This window comes from Lipotes vexillifer, unplaced genomic scaffold, assembly GCF_000442215.2.
Source record: "Lipotes vexillifer unplaced genomic scaffold, Lipotes_vexillifer_v1.1 scaffold2519, whole genome shotgun sequence".
NCBI lineage: Eukaryota > Metazoa > Chordata > Mammalia > Artiodactyla > Lipotidae > Lipotes > Lipotes vexillifer.
This window is the reverse complement of record NW_006775705.1, coordinates 38,542-62,747: the sequence shown is the minus strand read 5'-3', so window position 1 is coordinate 62,747 and position 24,206 is coordinate 38,542. Positions and strand designations below refer to the sequence as shown.

General features: G+C 33.3%; 1 protein-coding gene across 3 annotated transcripts in view; it reads right to left on the bottom strand.

Moving 5' to 3' along the window:
* LOC103073643 (disintegrin and metalloproteinase domain-containing protein 2-like) overlaps positions 1-24,206 on the bottom strand; it is a 95,409-nt gene that overhangs the window by 52,126 nt on the left and 19,077 nt on the right. For 2 of the 3 annotated variants that reach the window (XM_007450160.1, XM_007450162.1), the window contains 5 exons: positions 20,844-20,899; positions 17,468-17,546; positions 11,630-11,706; positions 7,934-8,102; positions 3,129-3,185 (listed from right to left, as the gene is read on the bottom strand). In XM_007450160.1, coding sequence (XP_007450222.1) covers positions 3,129-3,185; positions 7,934-8,102; positions 11,630-11,706; positions 17,468-17,546; positions 20,844-20,899 — 438 coding nt within the window. The remainder of the gene's footprint in view (positions 1-3,128; positions 3,186-7,933; positions 8,103-11,629; positions 11,707-17,467; positions 17,547-20,843; positions 20,900-24,206) is intronic. The other variant, XM_007450161.1, reaches the window with a different exon arrangement.

The window sequence follows — 24,206 nt, the reverse complement described above, 5'->3', positions numbered from 1 at the left end:
AAAGTATAAACCCTGAAATAATATAACAAAAAAATCATAGGAAGTCTCTAAAATGTGGAAGTAAGAAGGTACCTGTACAGGTATGCTAGGAATGGAAGAACAACATAGCTTCTCAGCAATTCCCAACACCCCATCCAGTGGCAAAAAAGTAGTCCAGGTAGAAATGGAATGAGAAACCCATTAACACTGTGATGCCTAGAATAGTAACCTCTGCACCACAGCATGGAGCTTCTCATTAACGAGCTTGAGACAACAGGTGTCCTGGATCAGGAAACAGCCATTTGGTCCTATTGGCAGTATCAGCAGGGAAAAGTGAAACGCTTCAGACAAAATATCTCCACCCCCACAGGCTTGATGTCTCCTGTACCTACCTAGAAACACTAGGCACAATGACCCTGGGAAGTAACTCCCACCCGCACAAACAGTACTAGAGTCCCACTGGCACTGGGTGGACCAGGGAGACACTTTCCACCTGCACAGGCCCACCATCTACAATATTCCACTCAGAGGCAATAGAAGGAGACAGGGGAAGGTCCTTCCACTCCTGCAGGCAGGACAGGCAAGTATCACTGGGACCCGCAGAAACAGCGACTGAACCAAGAAGACCAAAATAGCATTACGAAGGCTCTGAGAACTTTTGTCATTGAATTCAACCCATATAACTTGGTCAGGACGTATGTGCTACAACTAAGGAGTCTGAATGAACAAGATAAAAGATTTAAGTAGAATGAAGAGTTGCGTAACGTAATAGTAAAAATTTCCAGAAAGCAACTGAAAACAATTTCCCATACCAAGAACCAGGAAAATCACAACTCGAGGGAGAAAAGTCAGTCAATACATGTCAACACCAAAGTACATCACTCGGTAGAATTATGTGACAAAGATTTAAAGTAGCCTTTGTAAAATGATGACAACAAATAATTAAAAATATCCTTCATGGGGAGTGAAGTCAGCAAAATGGAGAACTAGAAAACACCAAGCCTTCATTTTTCTCTGGAAACATCAAAAGACAACCAGAAACTGGCTGAAATAACCTCATTGGAGCCTCCAGAAAACCTCAGGAAAACATTCAAAGGTCTACAAATGTCCAATCAAGAAAAAAATGATAGGAAATTTTGTGGTGTTTTTACTCCCCTATGCCCTATTCCCTTCCCCAGTGTGGCATGGTTTAATCTGGAGGAAATGGTAGTCCATTTCCCAATTCCCTCCCTTATACCAGGTGGAGCAGAGAAGACCTTATCTGCAATGTTCTAACCTGTCTGGAAGGTGCCTGAATGGCTGTTTTCTGTGTCACCTGGTTATTTTATCAAATGCTGAATTTTCAACAAAAATCAAAATGTGTCTTAGTCAGTTTGGGCTGCCCTAACAAAAACACCATAGACTGGGTGCTCAAACAACAAACATTTATTTCTCACAGTTCTGGAGGCCAGGAAATTTAAAGATTAGGTTTCCAGCATACCCTGTGTCTGATGAGAACATGCTCCCTGGTTCAGAGATGGCCATCTTGCCATCTTCCTGCTCTGTCCTCACATGGTAGAAGAGGTGAGGGAGCTCTCTGGCCTCTCTTTTATAAGGGCACTAATCCCATTCATGAGGGCTCCATCTTCATGACCTAAGCCACTCCCAAAGGCTCCACTTCCAAGTACCATCACTATGTATTATTATAAATTTTAGAGGAACAGAAATATTCAGTCTATGTTACAAGGCAAACAAAGAAAAAATGCATGGCCTAAACGAAGGAAATAATTGGCAGAAACCCTTCCTGAGGACATAGAGACATACTAGACAAAGTCTTTAAAACAACTGTCTAAAATATGCTCAAAGAGCTAAAGGAAAACAAAAAGAATGAAGGGAAGTCAGGAAAATGATATATGAATAAAATGAAAATATCAACAGAGATATAGAAATTATAAAAAGAAACCAAACAAATTCTGGCATTGAAAAACGTGATAACTGAACTGAAAATTGAGTAGAAGTATTCAACAGTAGATTTAAAGGGACAGAAGAAAGAAGCAGTAAACTTGAGAATAGGATAACTGAAATTATTGAGTCTGAGAACCAGAAAGAAAAAGAAGGAGGGACTTGTGGGATACCACTATGCAGAACAATATATGACTTAAGGGAATCCCAGAAGAAGAGAGATTATTTAAAGATATAATGGGCAAAAGCTTGCCAAATCTGATGAACCACATGAACACACAAATCCTTAAGCTTAAATTCTAAGAAGGATAAAGCCAAAGAGACCCACACCAAGACAAACTATAATCAAACTGTCAAAACCTAAAGGGAATATTAATATTGAAGGCAGCAAGAGAAAAGTAACTAGCCACATAAAAGGGGTGATAATAAGATTACTAGCCAATTTCTTAGCAAAAACTTTAGAGGACAGAAGACAAGGGGATGATATATTTAAAGTGCTGAATGCAAAATGAAACAGGCAATTTGGAAGACAGTCTGGCAGTTTCTCACAAAAAAATCAAACAACAAAAAAACATACTGTTACCATATGATGCAGCAATCATGCTGCTTGATATTTACCCAAAGGATTTAAAATATGTCAATACAAAAACCTGTGAATGGATGTTAATAGCAGCTTGATTCATCTCAAAATTGGAAGCAACCAAGATGTCCTTTAGTAGATGAATGGATAAATAAACTGTGGTACATACAGACAATGCAATATTACTCAGTACTAAAAGAAATTAGCTCGCAAGCCATGATAAGGCATGTAGTAAAGTTAAATGCATGTTACCAAGGTAAAGAAGCCAATCTGTAACAACTACATACTGTACATTTCAACTATATGATCTTCTGAAAAAGGCAAAATTATGGAGACAGTAAAAGATCAAAGGTTATTAGACATTATGGGTATGGGAATGATGAATAAAAATTACTAAGAAACTATTTTGTAGGTGACATGTTTTAATATGTTAATTATATAAAATTAAAAATAAACTAATAGAGATTTGATTTCCAATTTACTACTGATACTAGTAATTTAAATTCATTAAGGCAGAGATAAAGCAAAAATTATCATTTATTGTCCTGTGTTAAAAATTTATTCCAACACTTTTTATAACCTCCCATTGCTAATATAAATTAAGACAAATAAGTGAAAATATACTTACTAAATTTTTTTCAACGACAACATGCATTTCTATATACTGAGAGAAGTCTGCAGGTGGCTGAAAAAAAGTCACAAACTTTAGATAAAAATTGAAGAATCATTTAATTATTTTAAGTAATATAGTACTTCACAAATTCAACATTGAAAATTCAGTTTTCTATATGAAAATAGAAATCATTTTCAGAATATTGCCTTTGTCATGTCTTTCGCACCTGATCAATCACTTAATTTACTCAGAAAATAGCTTTCCTCTACCTTCCATTCTCCATATTCTCACTGGTACTGGGCTACTCATATGATTCTTTTCCCTGAGGAAATTCTTCCCTTGACTTGCCATTATGTGTGTATTTATGTTCGTTTAATGATTCCATTATACATTGTTATGCTGTATGATTTTATCTATGGCCTTGAAAGAGTAGGGGCACATCTCTGTGTTTAGAGGAGTGGGGTTTCATCTGAAGGATAAAGCTAATCCTTGTATAAATCACCGCAGAAAAAAGTGAGCAACAGAGAAACAAAATGGGTTTCTTAAACTGCACCATAGATATCTCAGTATGTGGAATCTGGTTTTGATGTCATTTAATTAGACCACAATGGTTAAATTAGGCACAAATCTGAGGCCCGATGGGCTTATGATCTGTGTGACTTACACTCTGCCAACAAGTAATAATTGTTGTAACTATGTTTAATAAAATATTACTTATGTTCATCATTATTTTTACATGAAGTTAACCTAGGAGGAATGCACTAGGGAAAACTTGGAAGACAGTCTTTGTGGGCACTTTAAGACTGTAATGCAGTTGACTCAAAACAGTTTGTTACTAAAATAGCATACCATGTATAGGCACTGGACAAATATATAGAAGCAGAAAAGGAGGATCAAATTTCAAAAATTGAGAAAACTTTTATTATGCGTATTTTAATGCCTGAATTTTTTTCTTTTTACATTGGTATTTAATCCTTTGAAAGTTCAGAGCTATCACATTTTAGTTAAACCATTTTCCTTAACATAAAGAGGAGCAATAGAGAAAAACAAATCTAGGATTTAGCAGAGAAAAGTGAAGATTACAGTAATTTAAAGGAAAAAAAGTCAATAAAGTCAGTAAGACAAATTTAGGGGTGAATGATCATTCATTTTTCTCTCCATTTAAAAATTCCATTTTAAAGCCTTGGAGACTTGAGGGTTTGTTGTTGTTTTTTTTTAATGCAAATGAAATTCCCTTATGGTCTAATTGGTTTATTTTCATTTCCATCCAAAAGGAAGCACCGAATGCTTCATGATAGTTTTGCTTATAGGATTCCAAAGTTTCACTGAAGTGCCTAAACAAGGAAAGGAACTTTACTGGAGGAGAAAAATAAACATTTATATTAATTGAAACTAACAAAATATTAATGGTTTGAGGGATTCAAAGCTATTTCTTTGTTTTAAGGAACATAAGTGTTAGTTGACTTACATTTCCTGAAGTAATCCTTGTTTATTTTCATCTTTGAGATAGGGATTGATGATATTTAGTTGATTTTAATTTATTCATTTATTTACTGGACAATAAGCTTTCATGGGGAAAAGATATAGTCCATTTTAGCAAAATAATTAAAAATTTAAGACAAAGATGCATAAAAGAATGCCAAGAAATCTGTATATTGGGAAGGTGGGCAGGTGTTAAGATTTCAGAAGACCTCAAAAGGTATTTTATTTAGTAAACGAAAGTAGCCAATAAAGAAAACCAATTTCTTGGAAATGTGCTATATAAAGTTGACATCAATTGCATGAAAGTTTGCTTTGGTCAAATAAACACTAAAGAATTGGAGCTAGGGAAGAAGATTGGAGAACACTACTAAATGATCCAATTGCAATATAGTTGGATTAAAAAGTTAAAGTTAAAGATACCAAAGCCCACTGGTAAGAATATTCAGGAAGTGAGAGGGACATGAAGATGATGATAGATAGATAGATGATAGACGATATACATAGATAAATAGATAAGTAGGTAGATAGTTAATGTGTGTGTTTGTGTATTTTGTTTAACTTGGGCAGTCATTATGTCCAATGTAACATCAATAACTCAGAAAAAATTTGGAATAAGAGTGGGAGATCTATAAATCACAGTAGATAAAGCCGTGAAAAATATACAAGACAATATACAACACAAACAGAAACCTGAGACATAACACAAGAAATATCATTATCTAGAACATGAGTGTATAAGGAAAAGTCAGAGAAAGTGAGATAGAAAGTGAAGCAGGAGAATTTTATCAGAGAGTAAAGTGAGTTGAAAATTTCAGAAAGTTTTTATATTATTTCACCATTAACATTATACTTAATAGTGGTGGACTTTCTTCTTAAAATTGGTCCAAGACAAGGATATTCTTCTCACCTATTCAATACCATGCTAACCAGGGCATGTAGGCAATAAAAGAGAAGTTAAAAGCATCATAATTGAAAAGGAAGAACATAATCTTTATTTAAGATGACATCATCTTCTCATAGAAAACTACAAAGAGTACAATAAAAAACTAATACCCAATTTAAACAAGTTTGCAGAATATGAAATCAGTATACAAAAGTCAATAATTTCCGAACATGAATAATGAGAAATCCAAATTTGAAATAAAAATTTAAATGTGAAATAGCATTTAAATGACAACATTTGTATAAATAAATTTAACATAAGAAGTTTGGCTGACAACTTGAAGACAACTATACAAAAGATTGTGGTAAAAAATTAAAGAAGACCTAAAAACAAAAAGCTGCTCAATGTTCATGGATAGGACGAGTTAATATTGTTAAGTGGCAATATTTCTAAGATTAATCTACAGAATCAACAGAATCCGAGCTTGATTTTTTTAGGGAATTGAAAATAAGTGAATTTTAAAATTTATTTGGAGATTGATAGTATCAAGAATAGCCAAAACAATCTTGAAAAAGAACATTACTGAAGGATGTACACTTACTAATTCCAAAACTTATTCCAAAGGTATAGTAGTAAAAAGTGTGGCTCTGGCATAAGAATAGACATAAGATCAATGGAGTATTATTGCAAGTGCAGAAATAATCCCTAACATCTATGGTCAACTGATCTTTGAAAAAAAGGGCCATGAAGATTCAGTGGAACAAACATGAGTCTTTTCAACAAATGGTGTTGGGAAAACTAGATATGCATATGAAAAATGATGAATTTAGAGCCCTCCTTCACTCCATACAAAAATTAAATTAAATTGGATCATATATTGAAATGTAAGAGATTAAAGAATAAAACTTTTGGAGGAAATATTAAATAAATTTTGTAAACCTGGTGTGATGGTTAATTATTTCTGTGAAATTGCCTGGGCCACAATGCCCAGATTTTTGTTCAAAAATTATTCTGGATGTCTCTGTGAAAATGATTTTGGATAAGATAAACATTTAAATTGGTGGACTTTTAGTGGAGTAGGTTACCCTTCATAATATGTGTGGAGCTCATCTGATTAGTTGAAGGTCTTATTAGAACAAAGACTACCTTGTAAGCAAGAAGGAATCCTTCCAGCTGACTGCCTTTGGACTTGAATACAACTCTTCCCTTGTCTCCAGCCTGCTAGTCTACAGTCTACTCTAAATTCTCTCATTCTCCCTCTCTTTGTGTGTGTGTGGGTGTGTGTGTGTGTGTTTACATCAAATATATAGTGTGTATACACACACACACACACACACACATACATATATTCTGTTGGTTCTGTTTCCTTGGAGAAGTGTCTTTACTGAAAGATACCCTTAGCCACTGTTGGTGCAGAGCTGAGATTGTTAAAAACCAAACCCAGAATCTCATTTTGTGAGTGGATGAACTACAACACAAATTGAATTTCCACCCTCACAGGGTGTCTACTGGAAGAAATAAGATCCTAAAAATTGGAATGAGCATATATGGGAAACTCTGATGAAGCTGGGGTCACTAAATCCCTAAATTCTTTTCTTTAATAAATAAATAAACATTTATTTATTTATTTATTTATTTATTTAGGCTGTGTTGGGTCTTCGTTGCTGCACGCGGGCTTTCTCTAGTTGTGGCGAGTGGGGGCTACCCTTTGTTGTTGTGCATGGGCTTCTCATTGTGGTGGCTTCTCCTGTTGTGGAGCATGGGCTCTAGGCATGCGGGCTTCAGTAGCTGTGGCACACGGGCTCAGTAGTTGTGGCTCATGAGCTCTAGAGCACAGGCTCAGTAGTTGTGGCACATGGGCTTAGTTGCTCCATGGCATGTGGGATCTTCCCAGACGAGAGATTGAAACCATGTCCCCTGCATTGGCAGGCAGTTCCTAACTACTGTGCCACCAGCAAAGTCCCTAAACTTCTAAATTCTGATGAGTCTTCTTTGCCAGTAGAAGCAGTCTCTCCATCCCTGGATAAGGATATAAGGAAAATGTAATGGCCTACCCTGAGACAGTTGCCTTAAAAGACACTAGTGATTCTTCTCAGCATCCTAGATAAGTATCTTCATTTTATGTGAATTTTTATGTGAATTTATGTGAATGTCACTTATGTTTATTATATCAAAACTTTGATATAATGGATATGGAGAAAGGAGAGCATCTGCAGACAACAAAGGTCTGGATCACAGGGAAAAATTCCACTAACAGCAGAAAATGCCATCTTGGTGTTCTGGAAAACTGAATGACTAGTTTTAAGACTTACAATATGTTATAGAGTTTCTGGTATCACTCTCTCTCTCTTTCTCTCTCTCATATACATATGTTAATAACTTTTTATCAGAAAAAAATACATTTTTATATTGCTGCATAGTAATAACTATATAGCTTACTCAACTGATCACTTACCTCTACACTTTGTATTTTATAGGGCTTTTCTCTTGACTCAATATCCTTCTCAGCATATAAAGAAGCACCTGTATTCCTATGTTTTACTTGATAAATCACATGTTCAAAACCAATCGAAGGCTCCAAGGGCTCAATTCCATAACTTACATTTTCAAATTGTAGTAAGCCCCTAAAAATTCCAAAAACTAAGTGAATAAATAAAATAGTTCATTTTTCACAAAGTCAATAAAATGACATAATCAGGTTTTTTTAATAGTATGCAGGTTATTTTCATTCTTAGCCTTATGTGGTGAAGTAAGAAAAAGTTACCAAGTATCCACAAATTTACTGAGTGGAACAGAGTAGTAATGCTATTGGTATTTACCAAGCTATTAGTACTTTGTGGTCTCAACATACACTAAAAATTCTTAATTCAGGAGAAGAGTAGGAGACAGTACAAAAGTCTCCATGCTGTGCTTTTCCAATGACAATTTCCCACTATAAGCTATGCCTCACTTTATAACTTAGCAAAGATCAAGGAAACTAAAAGCTGGTTCTTTGAGAAAATAAATAAAATTGATAAACCTTTAGCCAGCCTCATGAAGAAAAAAAAGGGAGAGGACTCAAATTAATACAACTAGAAATAAAAAGAAGTTGAAACTGACACCATAGAAATACAAAGGATCATAAGAGACTACTACAAGCAATTATATGCCAATAAAATGAACAGCCTAGAAGAAATGGACAAATTCTTAGAAAGACACAACCCTCCAAGACTGAACCAGGAAGAAATAGAAAATATAAACAGTCCAATCACAAGTACTGAAATTAAAACAGTGATTTAAAAACTTCCAGCAAACAAAAGTCTAAGACCAGATGGCTTCACAGGTGAATTCTATCAAACACTTAGAGAAGAGCTAACACATGTCCTTCTGAAACCATTCCAAAAAATTGCAAAGGAACACTCAGAAGCTCATTCTATGAGGCCACCATCACCCTGATACCAAAACCAGACAAAGGTATCACACACACACACACACACACACACACACACACACACACACACACACATTACAGGTCAATATCACTGATGAACATAGACGCAAAAATCCTCAACAAAATACTAGCTAACCAAATCCAACAACACATTAAAAGAATCATACACCATTATCAAGTGGGATTTATCCCAATGATACAAGGATTCTTCAACATATGTAAACCAATCAGTGTGATACACCATATTAACAAACTGAAGAATAAAAACAATATGATTATCTCAATAGATGCAGAAAAGGCTTTTGACAAAATTCAACACCCATATATGATAAAAACTCTCCAGAAAGTGGGCATAGAGGGAACCTACCTCAACATAATGAAGGCCATATACGACAAACCCACAGCAAACATCATTCTCAACAGTGAAAAACTGAAAGCATTTCCTCTAAGATCAGGAAAAAGACAAGGATGTCCACTCTCTCCACTTTCATTCAACATAGTTTTGGAAGTCTTAGCCACGACAGTCAGAGAAGAAAAAGAAATTCAAATTGGAAAAGAAGTTAAACTGTCTGCAGATGACATGATACTATACATAGAAAATCCTAAAGATGCCACCAGAAAACTACTAGGGCTCATCAATTAATTTGGTAAAGTCAAAGGATACAAAATTAATGTGCAGAAATCTGTTGCATTCCTATACACTACTAATGAAAGAGCAGAAAGAGAAATTAAGGCAACAGTCCCACTTACCATCACATCAAAAAGAATAAAGTACCTAGCAATTAGCCTACTTAAGGAGGCAAAAGACCTGTATTCAGAAAACTATAAGATACTGATGAAAGAAATCAAAGATTACACAAACAGATGGAGAGATATACCATGTTCTTAGATTGGAACAATCAATATTGTGAAAATGACTATACTACCCAAAGCAATCTACAGATTCAATGCAATCTCTATCAAACTACCATTGGCATTTTTCACAGAACTAGAACAAAAAATTTCACAATTTATATGAAAACACAAAAGACCCCAAATAGCCAAATCAATCTTGAGAAAGAAAAATGGACTAGAGGAATCAGGTTCCCTGATTTCAGACAATACTACAAAGCTACAATAATCAAGACAGTATGGTACTGGCACAATAACACAAATATAGATCAATGGAACAGGCTAGAAAGTCCAGATATAAACCTATGTACCTATGGTCACCTAATCTATGACAAAGGAGGCAAGAATATACAATGGAGAAAAGACAGTCTCTTCAATAAGTGGTGCTGGGAACACTGGACCATTACATGTAAAAGAATGAAATTAGAACACTCCCTAACACCATACACAAAAATAAACTCAAAATGGATTAAAGACCTAAATGTAAGACTGGATACTATAAAACTCTTAGAGGAAAACAGGCAGAACACTCTCTGACATAAATCGAAGCAAGATCTTTTTATGATCTACCTCCTAGAGTAATGAAAATAAAAACAAAGATAAACAAATGAGACCTAATTAAACTCAAAGGCTTTTACACAGCAAAAGAAACCATCAACAAAACAAAAAGACCATCCACAGAATGGGAGAAAATATTTGTAAATGAAACGACCGACAAGGGATTAATCTCCAAAATACACAAAGAGCTCATACAGCTCAATATCAAAAAATTGAAACAACCCAATCAAAAAATGGGTGGAAGATCTAAATATACATTCCTCCAAAGAAGACACACAGATGGCCAAGAGACACAAGGAAAGATGCTTCACATCACCAATTATTAGAGAAATGCAAATCAAAACTACAATGGGTATCACTTCACACTGGTCAGAATGGCCATCATCAAAAAATCTACAAGCAATAAATACTGGAGAGGGTGTGGAGAAAAGGGAACCCTCCTACACTGTTGGTGTGAATGTAAATTGGTGCTGCCACTACGGAGAACAGTATGGAGGTTCCTTAAAAAACTAAAAATAGGGCTACTATATGATCCAACAATCCTACTCCTGGGTATATATCTGCAGAAAAGCATAATTCGAAAAGATACATGTACCCCAAAGTTCACTGCAGCACTTTTTTACAATAGTCAGGACATGAAAGCAACCTAAATGTCCATCAACAGAGAAATGGATAAAGAAGATGTGGAACATATATACAATGGAACATTACTCAGCCATAAATACAGAATGAAATAATGTCATTTTTAGCAAAATCGATGGACCTAAAGATTGTCATACTGAGTGAAGTAAGTCAGACAGAGAAAGATAAATATCATATGATATCACTTATATGTGGAATATTTAAAAAAATGGTACAAATGAACCTATTTACAAAACATAAATAGAGTCACAGATGTAGAAAACAAACTTATGGTTACCAAGAGGGGAAAGTGGGGTGGGGTGAATTGGAAGATTGGGATTGACATATACACTCTATTATATATAAAATAGATAACTAATAAGAACCTACCATATAGCACAGGGAACTCTACTCAATACTCTGTAATGACCTATATATGGGAATAGAATCTAAAAAAGAGTGGGTATATGTATATGTATAACTGATTCACTTTGCTGTAGAGCAGAAACTAACAGAACATTTGTAAATCAACTATACTCCCATAAAATTAATTTAAAAATAAAAATAAAGCTTCTGATCATAATTTTTCAAATTTGAAAATTATTTCTTAAAAATTCCATTTTTTGTAACCATAAAATTATGTATAATAACCTGAGTCCAGTACATGTGCTAACGATCACCATAGAATTTGGATAACCTTCAATATACCCTTGGTAGTAGCATAAGTTCTGAAAAATAAACACATATATTTCTATTAGAATAATTCATGTTAAATGCACTATTCTCAAATACTTAAAACACACACACACACACACACACACACACACATATGTGTCAAACACTAATTGTTTCTAAAATGGATTTATAACATCATTAGATGAACATTTGGCTCAATTTTCCAAAACTGTCCCTACATGTCCCAAAGAATAAGTACACTTCCATGATTTTTTCTGTTATAAATGAAACATGACAACCCAATCATTAGGATCAAGGTAAAAATCATCAAAAACTTGTTTCTTTAAACTCTTCTGACTTAATTTTTCAAGGTAGATGTAAAAAATAAATAAACCCAAAAGATAATTTTTTCTTTTCAAGATTAGTATAATGGCAGAGTAGCTTGCATTGGATTAGCCTTCTCATCAATGACAAATGTAGACTCTGAAAACTTAGTTTTTAAAAAAAACACTAAAATGAGAAAAAAGAGGAACAAAAACACATGAGACATATACAAAACAAAAAGTAAAAAGCAGATGCAAATACAACTATATCAATGATAGCATTAAATGTGATTGAATTAAACAATCCAATAAAAGGCAGATTGTCAGACAATGTGAACACACTACTATAAACTGTTGAAAGACAACATGCTTTAAGTTCAAAGACACAGACAGACTCAAATTAAAGGAATGAAAAAAGATTATCATGTAAATAGCAACCACGAGCAAACTGGATTGACTATATTTATATCAGACAAAGTAGACTTTGAAAGAAAATATTGTTACTAGAAATAAAGAGCAGTATTTTATATTAATAAAAGGTTTAATGCATCAGGAAGATATAACACTTGTAAACATAGGTACCAAATATCAGAACGCCACAGTGCATAAAAAAATAGGTAGATACTAAGGGAGAAATAGAGAACTCAACACTTATAGTTGAAGGCTTCTTTTCTTCTTCTCTGCCACTTTCAACGATCAGTGGAACAACTAGGCAGAAGATCAGCAAGGAAATATAAGACTTGAAAAAAAAATCATAAACTAAGTAAACCTAGCAGACATCTGTAAAATGCTCCACCAAAGAACAAGATACGCATTCTTCTTAACGTGTACACAAAATATTTTCCAGGGTAGACCATATGCTAATCCATTAAAAAAGCCTCAGTTTAAAAGTATAGAAGTAATAAAAGTATGTTTTCTGATAATAAAGGCATTTTTTTAGAAATAATTAACAGAAAACATTTGGAGAAACTCACAGACATGGAAATTAAATATCATATCCCTAAATAACTTATGGATTAAAGAATAAATCAAACATGAAACCAGATGATATTTAAGGAAAATGAAAATGAAGACACACCATACTAAAATGTATGGGATGCAGCTAAAGTAGTGCTTTCAATAAATTTATATATATAAAAGCATGTATTAATAAAGAAGAAAGATCTCAAAGTAATATCCTATCCAACCACATATAACACAGGAAAAAGAAGAACATATTAAACCTAGATTAAGCAGAAGAAAGGGAATAATAAAGATTAGAGTGAAATTAATAAGAAGAGATAATAGAACAAATCAATGAAACCAGAAGCTGGCTCTGTGAAAAGATAAACAAAATTGACAAATCTTTATTTAGCTAGATTGACTATGAAAAGAGTCAAATTACTAAAATCAGAAATAAAAGTGCGATATTACTACCATCCTTATAGAAGGATTATTAAGGGAATGCTAAGAATAATTGTATGCCAACATTAGATGATGTAGGTAAATGGATTAAATTCCCTGAAAAACAAAAACTACCTTCCCTGTCCATGGTGCTTCTTCTAGCACCAGAACTTGTGGACTCACAGAATGCCTTATCCACTGCCATGGCTTCTGCACAGTGTTGTGTCTGATACAGAAACTTATTTCTCAGCAAATTAAGGGCAGCAATTGGTTTATGTACATGTCTTACCATATACTCTATCATCTGGAAGCAGCTGGCCTAATTGAAAGGTAGACCAGGTTACTGAATACTCATTTACCATAGTAGTTGGGAGACATTACTCTGAAAGGCTGGGGTTATGTTTGAATCAAGACCATTATATGGCATGGTTTTCTGAGAACCACAATACATGGGTCCAGGAAGTAAGGTGTTGAAATGGGAGTGTCTCTTCCCACCATTATACCTAATAACCATTTTGTAGCATTTTGCTTTCTGTCCCAGTAACTTTTAGCTTCTAGCCCCCAGTGGGGAATTTGTTCACCTGGGGACACAATAAAAATTCCACTAATTTGGAAGATGAAACGTCCAACTGGATATTTCTAGCTCCTTTTTGCCACTGCACAGACAGGCTAACCCAGTGGCTGGAGTGACTGACTCTGAACACAATAGGGAAATTTGTTGCTTAAAGAAGTGCTGTGTCTTGAACCCACCTGAGTATAATAGTAACCAAAATAAAATATGATTAAGGATGCAAACCCTTTGGGAGTGAAGATTTGTGCTATTCTGCTAGGTAAATATCCATAACAAGCTTATGTTCTGGTTGAGAGCAATGGAAATGGGGAGCAGGTAGTGGGAAGAAGTCATACATAGCAATCATGAAGACTGTAGTAGCTTTAAATATTTTTCTCTTGGCTTGTCATATGCATATGTATCTTTATTTGTATGTGCTAACCATTTTCTTCTTTTTCCCTCTTCCTGTTATTAGTTTACATGCAAGTGGTTGGAGGTTAACTTTACAAGTTAATTTAACCTCATTTTAACATAGTATTCAGTTGGACCATGACTAAATTTGTGGAGAACTTAATATAGCTAGCAATGGACACAGTGACTCGTGATTGTGTGTCTCATCATTTTGAGGGAAGAACGAGAATTTCTTTACTTGGGAAAAAGTTGGCTGAATCTTGCTAAATAGAAATGTAGGATGATTTTGTTGTTTTTACAGAGTTCAAATGTGTATAAAAGAGTGCATACAGAAACTAAGTAGTCAAAGTTGTAGGCTCTGTCAATTATTGATGTATTGCTACTCAGCTTCAAATTAACCTTTTGCCTGCTTTGTGCAAATGAATATGAGCCTCTTTATTTTTTCTTTTGCCAGGTGGCACTGAAGCTTTGCTAGTAGAGGGTACTGGAGAGCATGGGAAGAGAGCTTTGCTATTTGGTTCCAGTGTGCTAGCTTGGTAGGCTCCTGCAGACGGTACAGCTTTTTGCAAAGCCAGGATCCCTCATTGCTTGGAGATTCTCTAGTACCCAGATCCTTCGGTGCATGGTGGTCTCTAGTACCCATCAGCCAGTAGTATCCTCCCATCATCTAGGCCCCTCTCCTTCCGTAGCAAAGTGATTTTGGTGAGACATCTTATGAACAGCTTTCCTGGCTACCCAAAGGACAGATTTCCAGAGGGTTCTAAAGAGAAATTTTACAGCAAGATCTCTTGGTACAGCACCACAGTGACTTGTCCTATTTGAAGATCCATGGTCGTGCCACTTTTAGCAATCTCAACTCTGGGGCAAGGAAACTGTCTTCTTTATCCCAGTCCTAGGATTGCTGGCTGCTTCTTGTATCTGATATTCCTATGACCTTTAGAGTTCTCTTTACTTCTTATGTTTTTACTCTAATCCTTGTTACAATTAATAATTCTTTACATTAAACTTCCCATGTGTAAATTACTGCATGGTATCTTTAGACATAGACTAAAACAGTATCTTATATTTTTAAAATATTTCATTGACTTATCATATTTGTACTTTTTCACTGTGGTCCCATATACAGGTTCATCTGTATAAATCATACTTTATATAATCAAGGAAAAATACCTCTTCCTTTCCACCACATTTCATCCACTTCCTTCCAAATGTGGTTTGTATTATCCAGATTGATAGTGTATTTAATTCTTCAGAACCATCAGTAAATTATATCAACCTTATACATAAGTTGATTGGAAAACTTGGAAATTAATAAATAAATCATTTTTAGGTCAGCATAGGATAAAATTTTGAGATGGAGGAATCAAAAGTTTATTATTATTATATAATTTCTTTCTCCAGTTTTTTTCTTATTGTTATCATTGTCATTTTTTGCACTATTTTCCTTTATTATATCTTGTTCATTCTTCTATTAGCACTCAAAAAAGTATGTGTATAAACTCAGCAACAGTAAGAATGTTGCTGTTGTGTGTGGTCGCCTACAAACGTTGATGAGATCAAGTTGATAGTTCTGCTCAAGGCATCAACATATTTGCTGAGTTTCTTTCTACTTCATCTATCAATTATTGAGAGAGAAATGTTTAAATCTTCAATAATAATAATAATTTACCTATTTCTTTTTTCATTTCTGTCAATTTCTGCCTCTTATAATTTGAAGTTTATTTTTATGTGCATACATATTTTGGATTGTTATGCCATCTGGTAATTTTACTTTTTAACCATTATGAGTATCTCTCTGCCCTGGAGAGATCATAAAGTAAACTGCAGATACTAGGAACAAACTCTTTCTGTGTCTAACTGGTTGCTTTGTTTTCGTGTAGATACATCTTTTGTTAGTAAGATAACATAACTTTTAGGGATGAAAATCATTTGTGGAATTTATGAAAAATAGATTTATATGCTTCTAACCTAATTTAATAAACTTTCCTGGTTTTTCCTACACTGAAGATAGGCTTGCAGCTTTGGCAAACATGGCATTTGAGGTCAGCATTCAATAACTTATTACAACCAGGTTATAAATAAAGCATCTTTGCTTTTTCTTTTGAATTATACATCTGTCTCTCATGATTACCCCCTGGGAGGTAGGAAGTAGAGTTAGGTGTTAGGTATGGCAGAATTACTTAAAATGCAGGTGCGGGATATTGCGGCCCTGTGCATCTCGTTGTCTCATTGTTTTAACTCTGTTTCTCTCCGTCTCTTTTTCACCACACTCACACACAAAAAATGCCACACACACACATATATTGTGTGTGTATACATAAGTATGTCTATAATATTATGTATATATGCACGTATGTATATATCATAAAACTTTTTGACAGTATGCGTTATTTATATATTTGTATAGAGAACTCCATAGATGATTCACATGTATTTGCCTACTCTGTTAGGCCAAATTTAAAGAACTCACCATACCTATTATTTCTCCTGTTAAGAGCTTAGTCTCTATAAAAATGCTTTAATTTCAAAGTAGTTGTTAATTCGCTACATAGAAATCAGGAATGCAAATTAAAAAATATACAGGAATTGGTAAAGCAGGGCAAATGTAAAAAGCAAAACAGCATTTCAGGCAGGGGTATTCCTTGAAATTCTATGCACATTTCTCTATTATATTTACAACAAATGGCAAACTTTATTAAATGACGCTCCAAATATTTCAAGTAGTTGAAAATTTAATATATTCCTAAATGTACATGAAATTTAATGTGTATTTATTTGGTCCCTGAACATACTTCAGACAAGTCTTTGGATTTTCCTTTTCTTCCTAGATTTAGCTTTCCTGATTTAAGTCATGTTTTTTCATTTTAAGTATTTCACTCCATATTCAACCCTTTTGTCACAGGTACATAAACACACACATGTGCATCATCATGAAATAATAGCTTAAATGCATCACTATCACTTGTGGTTTGGTTAATCATCTGTGTCACAAAGCTAATTCAAGACACATCATCAAAGGAAATGGTTACATTCATGCCAAAACAAAACATAACTCCAGCCTGTTATACTCTAGAGACATGTGGACCCTAAGTAAAACAGTCACAGACACTCACATAACAAAGGTAAAACAGACAATAAAAATCATACCTGAAACTGTTGTTCAAGAGGTTTCATACTTCCTGTGCCATTATAACCATAAACCCTAAAATTATGAGGTAAGAAAACTCTGTAAAATAAAGATAAAAAGTATTTAATGGAAAATTTGTTTCCTAGATTTTATTTTGAAAAGGTATTTTTTATTATACTTATAGATAGGTAGGGAGAGGAGAGAGAGAGAGAGAGAGAGAGAGCGCATGAGGGAGAGATTCTTTGAGTACATGGATTTAGTTTTAATTTTGCTCAAATAATACTAGTCTTCAGACCTCTCCTCACTCACCTTACTGTCACATTGTCCTCCTTCCTGTTTTTTAAACACAACAGGCAAACTTTTGTCTCAGGGTATTTGCACTAGCTGTTGCCACTTCCTAGATGTTCTTCAACATGGCTCATTGTCTCATCTACTTCAAGTCTTTGCTTATATATCCACGTCTCACTGAGGCTTCTCTTGACAAGTTTATAAAAATTTGCAACTTTCTCAATTATTAAAGCATAGGATTTCCAAATGACACTTCTTAGTTTGTTCTATATTTTTGCTTAAGCATTTATCACTTTCTAACATTCTTCCTAATCCATTATTTATCATACCATTATTAGTCTCATCTGATAACAATATAAAATTCATATCCATTTTGTTTACTAATGCATCTCAAGCTCTTAGAAGAATACCTGGAAAATAGCAAATGGTCAATAAGTATTGAACTAATATGAAATGAATTCAACAGATCAGGTGGAGATCTCACATTAAAATACATTGTTTGTAATATGGGAAGAATATGCTTAAAAGGCTCTATAAAGAGAAAGGGTGGGTGTAGGTATCTCATTTTCATTTTTCCAATTAGTATAGTATAAAGATTTGTGACAGCCATGGCAGTCTGGATTTGTGAAAGCAAAAGGTCAAAGAGCCAAACCGCTGACAAACAGAGCAAAACTTTTTGTATTCTTGTAACAAAAAAAGAAAATAATACACAGTGAGGTGGAGCTCCAGGGAACACACAGATTCCGGGTTGAAAGTCCTATAAAGAGACTTAGCTAGTGATATACAAGCACTGTTTTTTGGCAAAGAAAGAAGTCAAATATCCATGCCCAGGGAGAAAGCTATTATTGGGGAGCCTAGAAACGAGCAGAACTTTTGGTGGCTGTGCAGTCCTGGAATAAAAATATGAATATTTAAGTTGCATCAGATTCATAGCTTCTTTCCCTGTAAAATCATCTGCTAAATTTTGAAGTTGCACAGAGTAGCCAAGGAAATAAACTTAAAAATCTCTGAAAATAAGAGCAAAGTTTTTTCAAAATTGATGATATAGACTCAGTAAGTCCTATTTTATTTGAGCATGATAAAAGCAAAGAAAAATCACCCCTAAATATAGTTTTAAAGACTGATGAAAACCAAAATAAAACCTTCTAAGTATCAAGAAGAAAACGAAGATGTTCCCTTCAAAGAACAGCAATAAGACTGATAGCTTAAGTTGTCAATAGAAACGAGGAAAGCCAGAATACAACGGATTAATGCTTTTAAAGGACAAAAGTCATTTTTAAAAGGTCATCCTAGAATTTATTCCAGCAAAAAAGTTCTTAAGAGTAAGGTTAATATTTAACATTGAATACAAATTAATCAAAGACATGCAGCAGAAATATAGAGAATTCCTGAGAATATAGAAATTAACTGCAGATAGAAACAAATGCAGGAAAAAATGAAGAGCAACAGAATGTGCAAATTTATGCTTAATTATAAAGGGATATTGACTATACAAAAAATAATAGTCATATCTCATTGGGGTTTAAAAGCATACAGGAAAAATAATGAAAAAGTAGAAGGTAAGTGAAATTAAAAGGTTTGAAGATCTAACAATGTATGATAACTGGTAAAATAATAATGTATATTAGATTTAATAATTCAGGGATTAATATGATAATCTAGAGAAAATACTAAAAGAATAGTAAAAAGTTGTATAACAAAGAATTTAACTGAGGGAAAATGGTATAATATAAAATAATAGATTCATTAAAATGGAGACTATGAAAGAAAAAGAATATAAAGTAAAAGGTACAAAGAAAAAAGGTGACTTCAGACATTATATGGAAAATTAAAGGATCAAGAAAAACAAGGACATCTTAAAATTGTTGAACAAGGCTGGGTAACAAGACCTAGTACAGCATTTAATATAGTGTGATATCTGTTCAGATAAATAGGGCTCAGGAGTAAACAAATAAAATAAGAGAAAATAGTCCAGAGAGATATCCCACTCATAAACAGTCATTTGATTTATTACAAACATTTCATTACAGTGCAATGAGGAAAGTATTTTTATTTTCCAAGAGCATGTGTTGGTTCCATTGGATGCTAATATGATAAAATATTTGAATCTTGATCCCCATGCCCATGAAACACACAAACATCAATTCTGGATAAACCCTAGAGTTGAACATGATAGTGAAAACAATAAAAGCTATTAGAAAAAAATGGCAGTTGGATTCATTGTATGAAGACAATGATTTTTTTAAATATGAAAAGAATAATAGCTACAAAGAAAATAATAATTTGGACTGCATTAAAAGAATTTCAGACAGTAAAAAAAAATCCAGACTGAATAAAAAATTGAAAGGGAATGACAGGAAAAATTCCTCCAGAAGTACTCTGTAGATTCAATGAAGTCACAATCAATATCTATGGATATATCTTTGTGGAAGAGTTTATTATAAAATATATGAAAATGAAAAGTAGTAAGAAAAGCCAGAACATTCTTGATGAAGAAAAGGATGGAAAGACCTTATCTTTAAGCTATCAAGATTTATAATAAAGAGACAAATTGACCAAAACTTTTAATAAAGGACCCATTTTAAAAACGACCATTACTGTTTTGATTTTTCTTTATTCCCAAATATGGTGTGCTTATTTTTTTCCCAATTTCCTTAGCTGGCATGAGATTGAGTTTGGCTAATTACAGTTGTATTCTAAGTCCTTAATGTATTCTGATATGTAAACTAAAGAATCACTGTTCTTTCCACTCAAAAATCCATGATGCTCTTTCAAATATAGTTGAATGTAAGAGAACTCAAAAACAAGTCGTATTTATGTCTTGATAAAAATAGAAAAATATCAAAATTCATCCTCCATGAAACCACATAAATAGTCAAATAGAAATCTGATGTTGCTGGGAAGGAAAAAGACGGGAGCATACATATGGATTCAGGTCCTAGATATTTATTATATAGGCTTAAAATGTTTTTCTTAAGCATAAAATAGGAGACAAATAGTAAGCAACTAGAAATATCTACAAATGCAAAATAGTTACTTTCTGGATAAATATGAACAATAATTATAAATAGAACAAAGACAGGTAATAAAATAATGTAGGTCACCTACTTTTGCATTAGGTTCACAGTGTATGTTTTCCCTTCAATTACAATGTTGTAGGACACCTGGCAGAAGAGTATATTAAAAAAGCAAAGTGAGAAGAATGTTAAAAAGAAAATCTATCATTTTATATTAACAATAATAACATGCTAAAGCACACTAATACAACAAAAAATAGGAAATTTATAATTTAATATTGATTTATTCCAATGGAATCAGATATTTAAATATTTGCTTTCATAATAAAGATAGATGGAAGAATATAATTGGTACAGTTTCTTATTCATTTTAACACTTATGCAATAAGATAGACCCTGAAATATTGACTTGCATCCAATAATTGTGTTAGCTTAATATTGAGGCCATCACAAAATTTATGCTAAAAATGGAAGAGTATAACTAAATTACCAAATAGAAAATTTATATAGTATAGCAAAGAATTAACAAAACAGAATGTTTAATATTTGTAGATTTTATAAAATTTGTTCCAAGTTTGGATGCAATACTTATGGATTTTGTTAAGAAAGAATGTCTACAAATGGAAAATTTAGTCTTTATAGATCAGTTTGAGGAGGTTTGACTTCTTTCCATTATTGGGCCTTCCAATCCGTGAGCATAGGATCTACTCAATTTATATAGATCTTTACCTCCTCTCGTCTGGTTTTGTCTTCAGTGAGGAGGTTTTGCTTTCCTTTGTTACATTTATTTAGACTTTGATTTTTATGTAGTGTAAATTATATCTTTAAAATTTATTTTGTTTTAAAATGTTTAAAGTTTATTTACATTTTATAGGATTAAGAGATTTATTTTATAGGATTAACAAAGTTAAGTTACATTCTTCTATTGCTAAGTTATTTTATCGTATATGGTATTGAACTTTGAACAATAGTTTTACTGCTCCTAATGCTATATGTATATTCGTTCCCTCATATAATTCTAAAACGCAGTTAATTCATTGATATTCTAAGATTCAATTATCTTAACAATTTAGATGTAAATTGCATTTTGCCATTGGCCATTTCTTTCCTTTTTTTTCTTTTTTTTAATTGAAGTACAGTTGATTTAGAATGTTGTGTTAGTTTCTGGTGTACAGCAAAGTGATTCAGTTATACATACCTATGTATATTCTTTTTCATGTTCTCTTTTATTATGGGTTATTATAAGATATTGAATGTAATTCTCTGTGCTACACCTTCTTGTTTATTTTATATACAGTAGTTTGTATCTGCTAATCTCAAACTCCTAATTTATACCCCCCTTTTCCCCTTAGGTAACCATAAGTTTGTTTTCTATGTCTGTGAGTCTGGTTCCCTTTTGTAAATAAGTTCATTTGTAACATTTTTTAGATTCCACGGAGAAGTGATATCATGTGATATTTGTCTATCTGTCTGACTTATGTCATTTAGTATGATAACCTCTAGGTCCATCCATGTTGCTGCAGTTGGCATTATTTCATTCTTTTTTATGGCTGAGTAGTATTGCATCGTATATATAAACTGCATCTTCTTTATCCATTCATCTGTTGATGCACATTTAGGTTGCTTCCTTGTCTTGGCTCTTATAAATAGTGCTGCTCTGAACACTGGGGTGCAGGTATCTTTTCGATTAGAGTTTTTGTCTTTCCCAGATATATGCCCAGGAATGGGATTGCTAGATCATATGGTAACACTGTTTTTAGTTGTTTAAGGAACTTCCATACTATTTTCCACAGTGGCTGCCCCAATATACATTCCCACAAACAGTGTAGAAGCGTTCCCTTTTCCCCATACCCTCTCCAGCATTTATTGTTTGTGGACTTTTTAATGATGGCCATTTTGACTGGAATGAGGTGATACCTCATTGCAGTTTTGATTTGCATTTCTCTAATAATTAGCAATGTCAAGCATCTTTTCATGTTTCTGTTGGCCATCTGTGTGTCTTCTTTGGAGAAATGTCTAGTTCGGTCTTCTGCCCATATTTAGACTACAAAAAAATTACTAGAACTGACAAATTCAGCAAGGTAGCAGAATACAAGATTAACACACATAAATCTTTTGCATTTCTTTACACTAACAATGAAATATCAGGAAGGGAATGTTAAAAAAAAAAAACCTTTTAAAATCAGATCCAAAAAAGTACTTAAGAATAAACCTAACAAAGGAGGTGAAAACTTATATGCTGAGAACTATAAAACACTGATAAAGGAAATTAAAGATGATTTAAAGAAATGGAAAGCTATCCCATACTCTTGGATTGGAAGAATAATATTATTAAAATGACCATACCACTCAAAGTAATCTACAGATTTAATGTGGCCCCTATCAAATTACCCCTGACATTTTTCACAGAAGTAGAACAAATAGCCCTATAATTTATATGGAATCACAAAAGACTCAGAATTGCCAAAGTAATCCTGAGGAAAAAGAAAAAAGCAGAAGGCATAAACTTCCCAGACTTCAGACAATACTACAAAGCTACAGTAATCAAAACAGCATGGTATTGGCATAAAAAAAGACATATGGATCAATGGAACAGAATAGAGAGCCCAGAAATAAACCTACACACCTATGGTCAATTAATCTTCAGTAAAGGAGGCAAGAATATACAATGGATAAAAGATAGTCTCTTTGACAAGTGGTACTGGGAAAGTTGGACAGCTGCATGTAAATCAACGAAGTTAGAACACTCTCTCACACCATACACAAAAATAAACTCAAAATGTCTTAAAGACTTAGATATAAGACATGACACCATAAAACATTTAGAAGAGAACATAGGTAAAACGTTCTCTGACATAAAACATAGCAATGTTTTCTTAGGTCAGTCTCCCAAGGCAATAGAAATAAAAGTAAAAATAAACAAATGGGACCTAATCAAACTTATAAGCTTTTGCACCGCAGAAGAAACCATAAACAAAACAAAAGACAACCAACTAACTGGGAGCAAATATTTGCAAATGATGTGACCAACAAGGGCTTAATTTCCAAAGTATACAAACAACTCATACAACCAATAACAAAAAAACAAACAAGCCATTGATCATTTCTTAATACTTTGTTATATTAGATTTTCTCATATTTCTTATGTTTGCCACATATACTCATGAATTAATTCAGCTCCAAATTTTCTTTCTTATATTACCCTTCTTTGTTTTTGGTGTCAAGGTAATATTGCCTTTATGTATACAGCAGTATTAACTCTTTTTCTTTTTGCTGGCTGAGTTTTTATGAGTTTTAATTATGTCTTTCTTAAATGTTTGGTTGTATTTATTTGTAAAATAATTTAGCTTTTGACTTAGTTTTAATGGTTGTTTTTGTATTTTTGAGGAGGGAGAAAGAGACATTTATATTCAGATTCAATTTTTTTAAGTGTTGGGCATTTTTATCTTTCCCT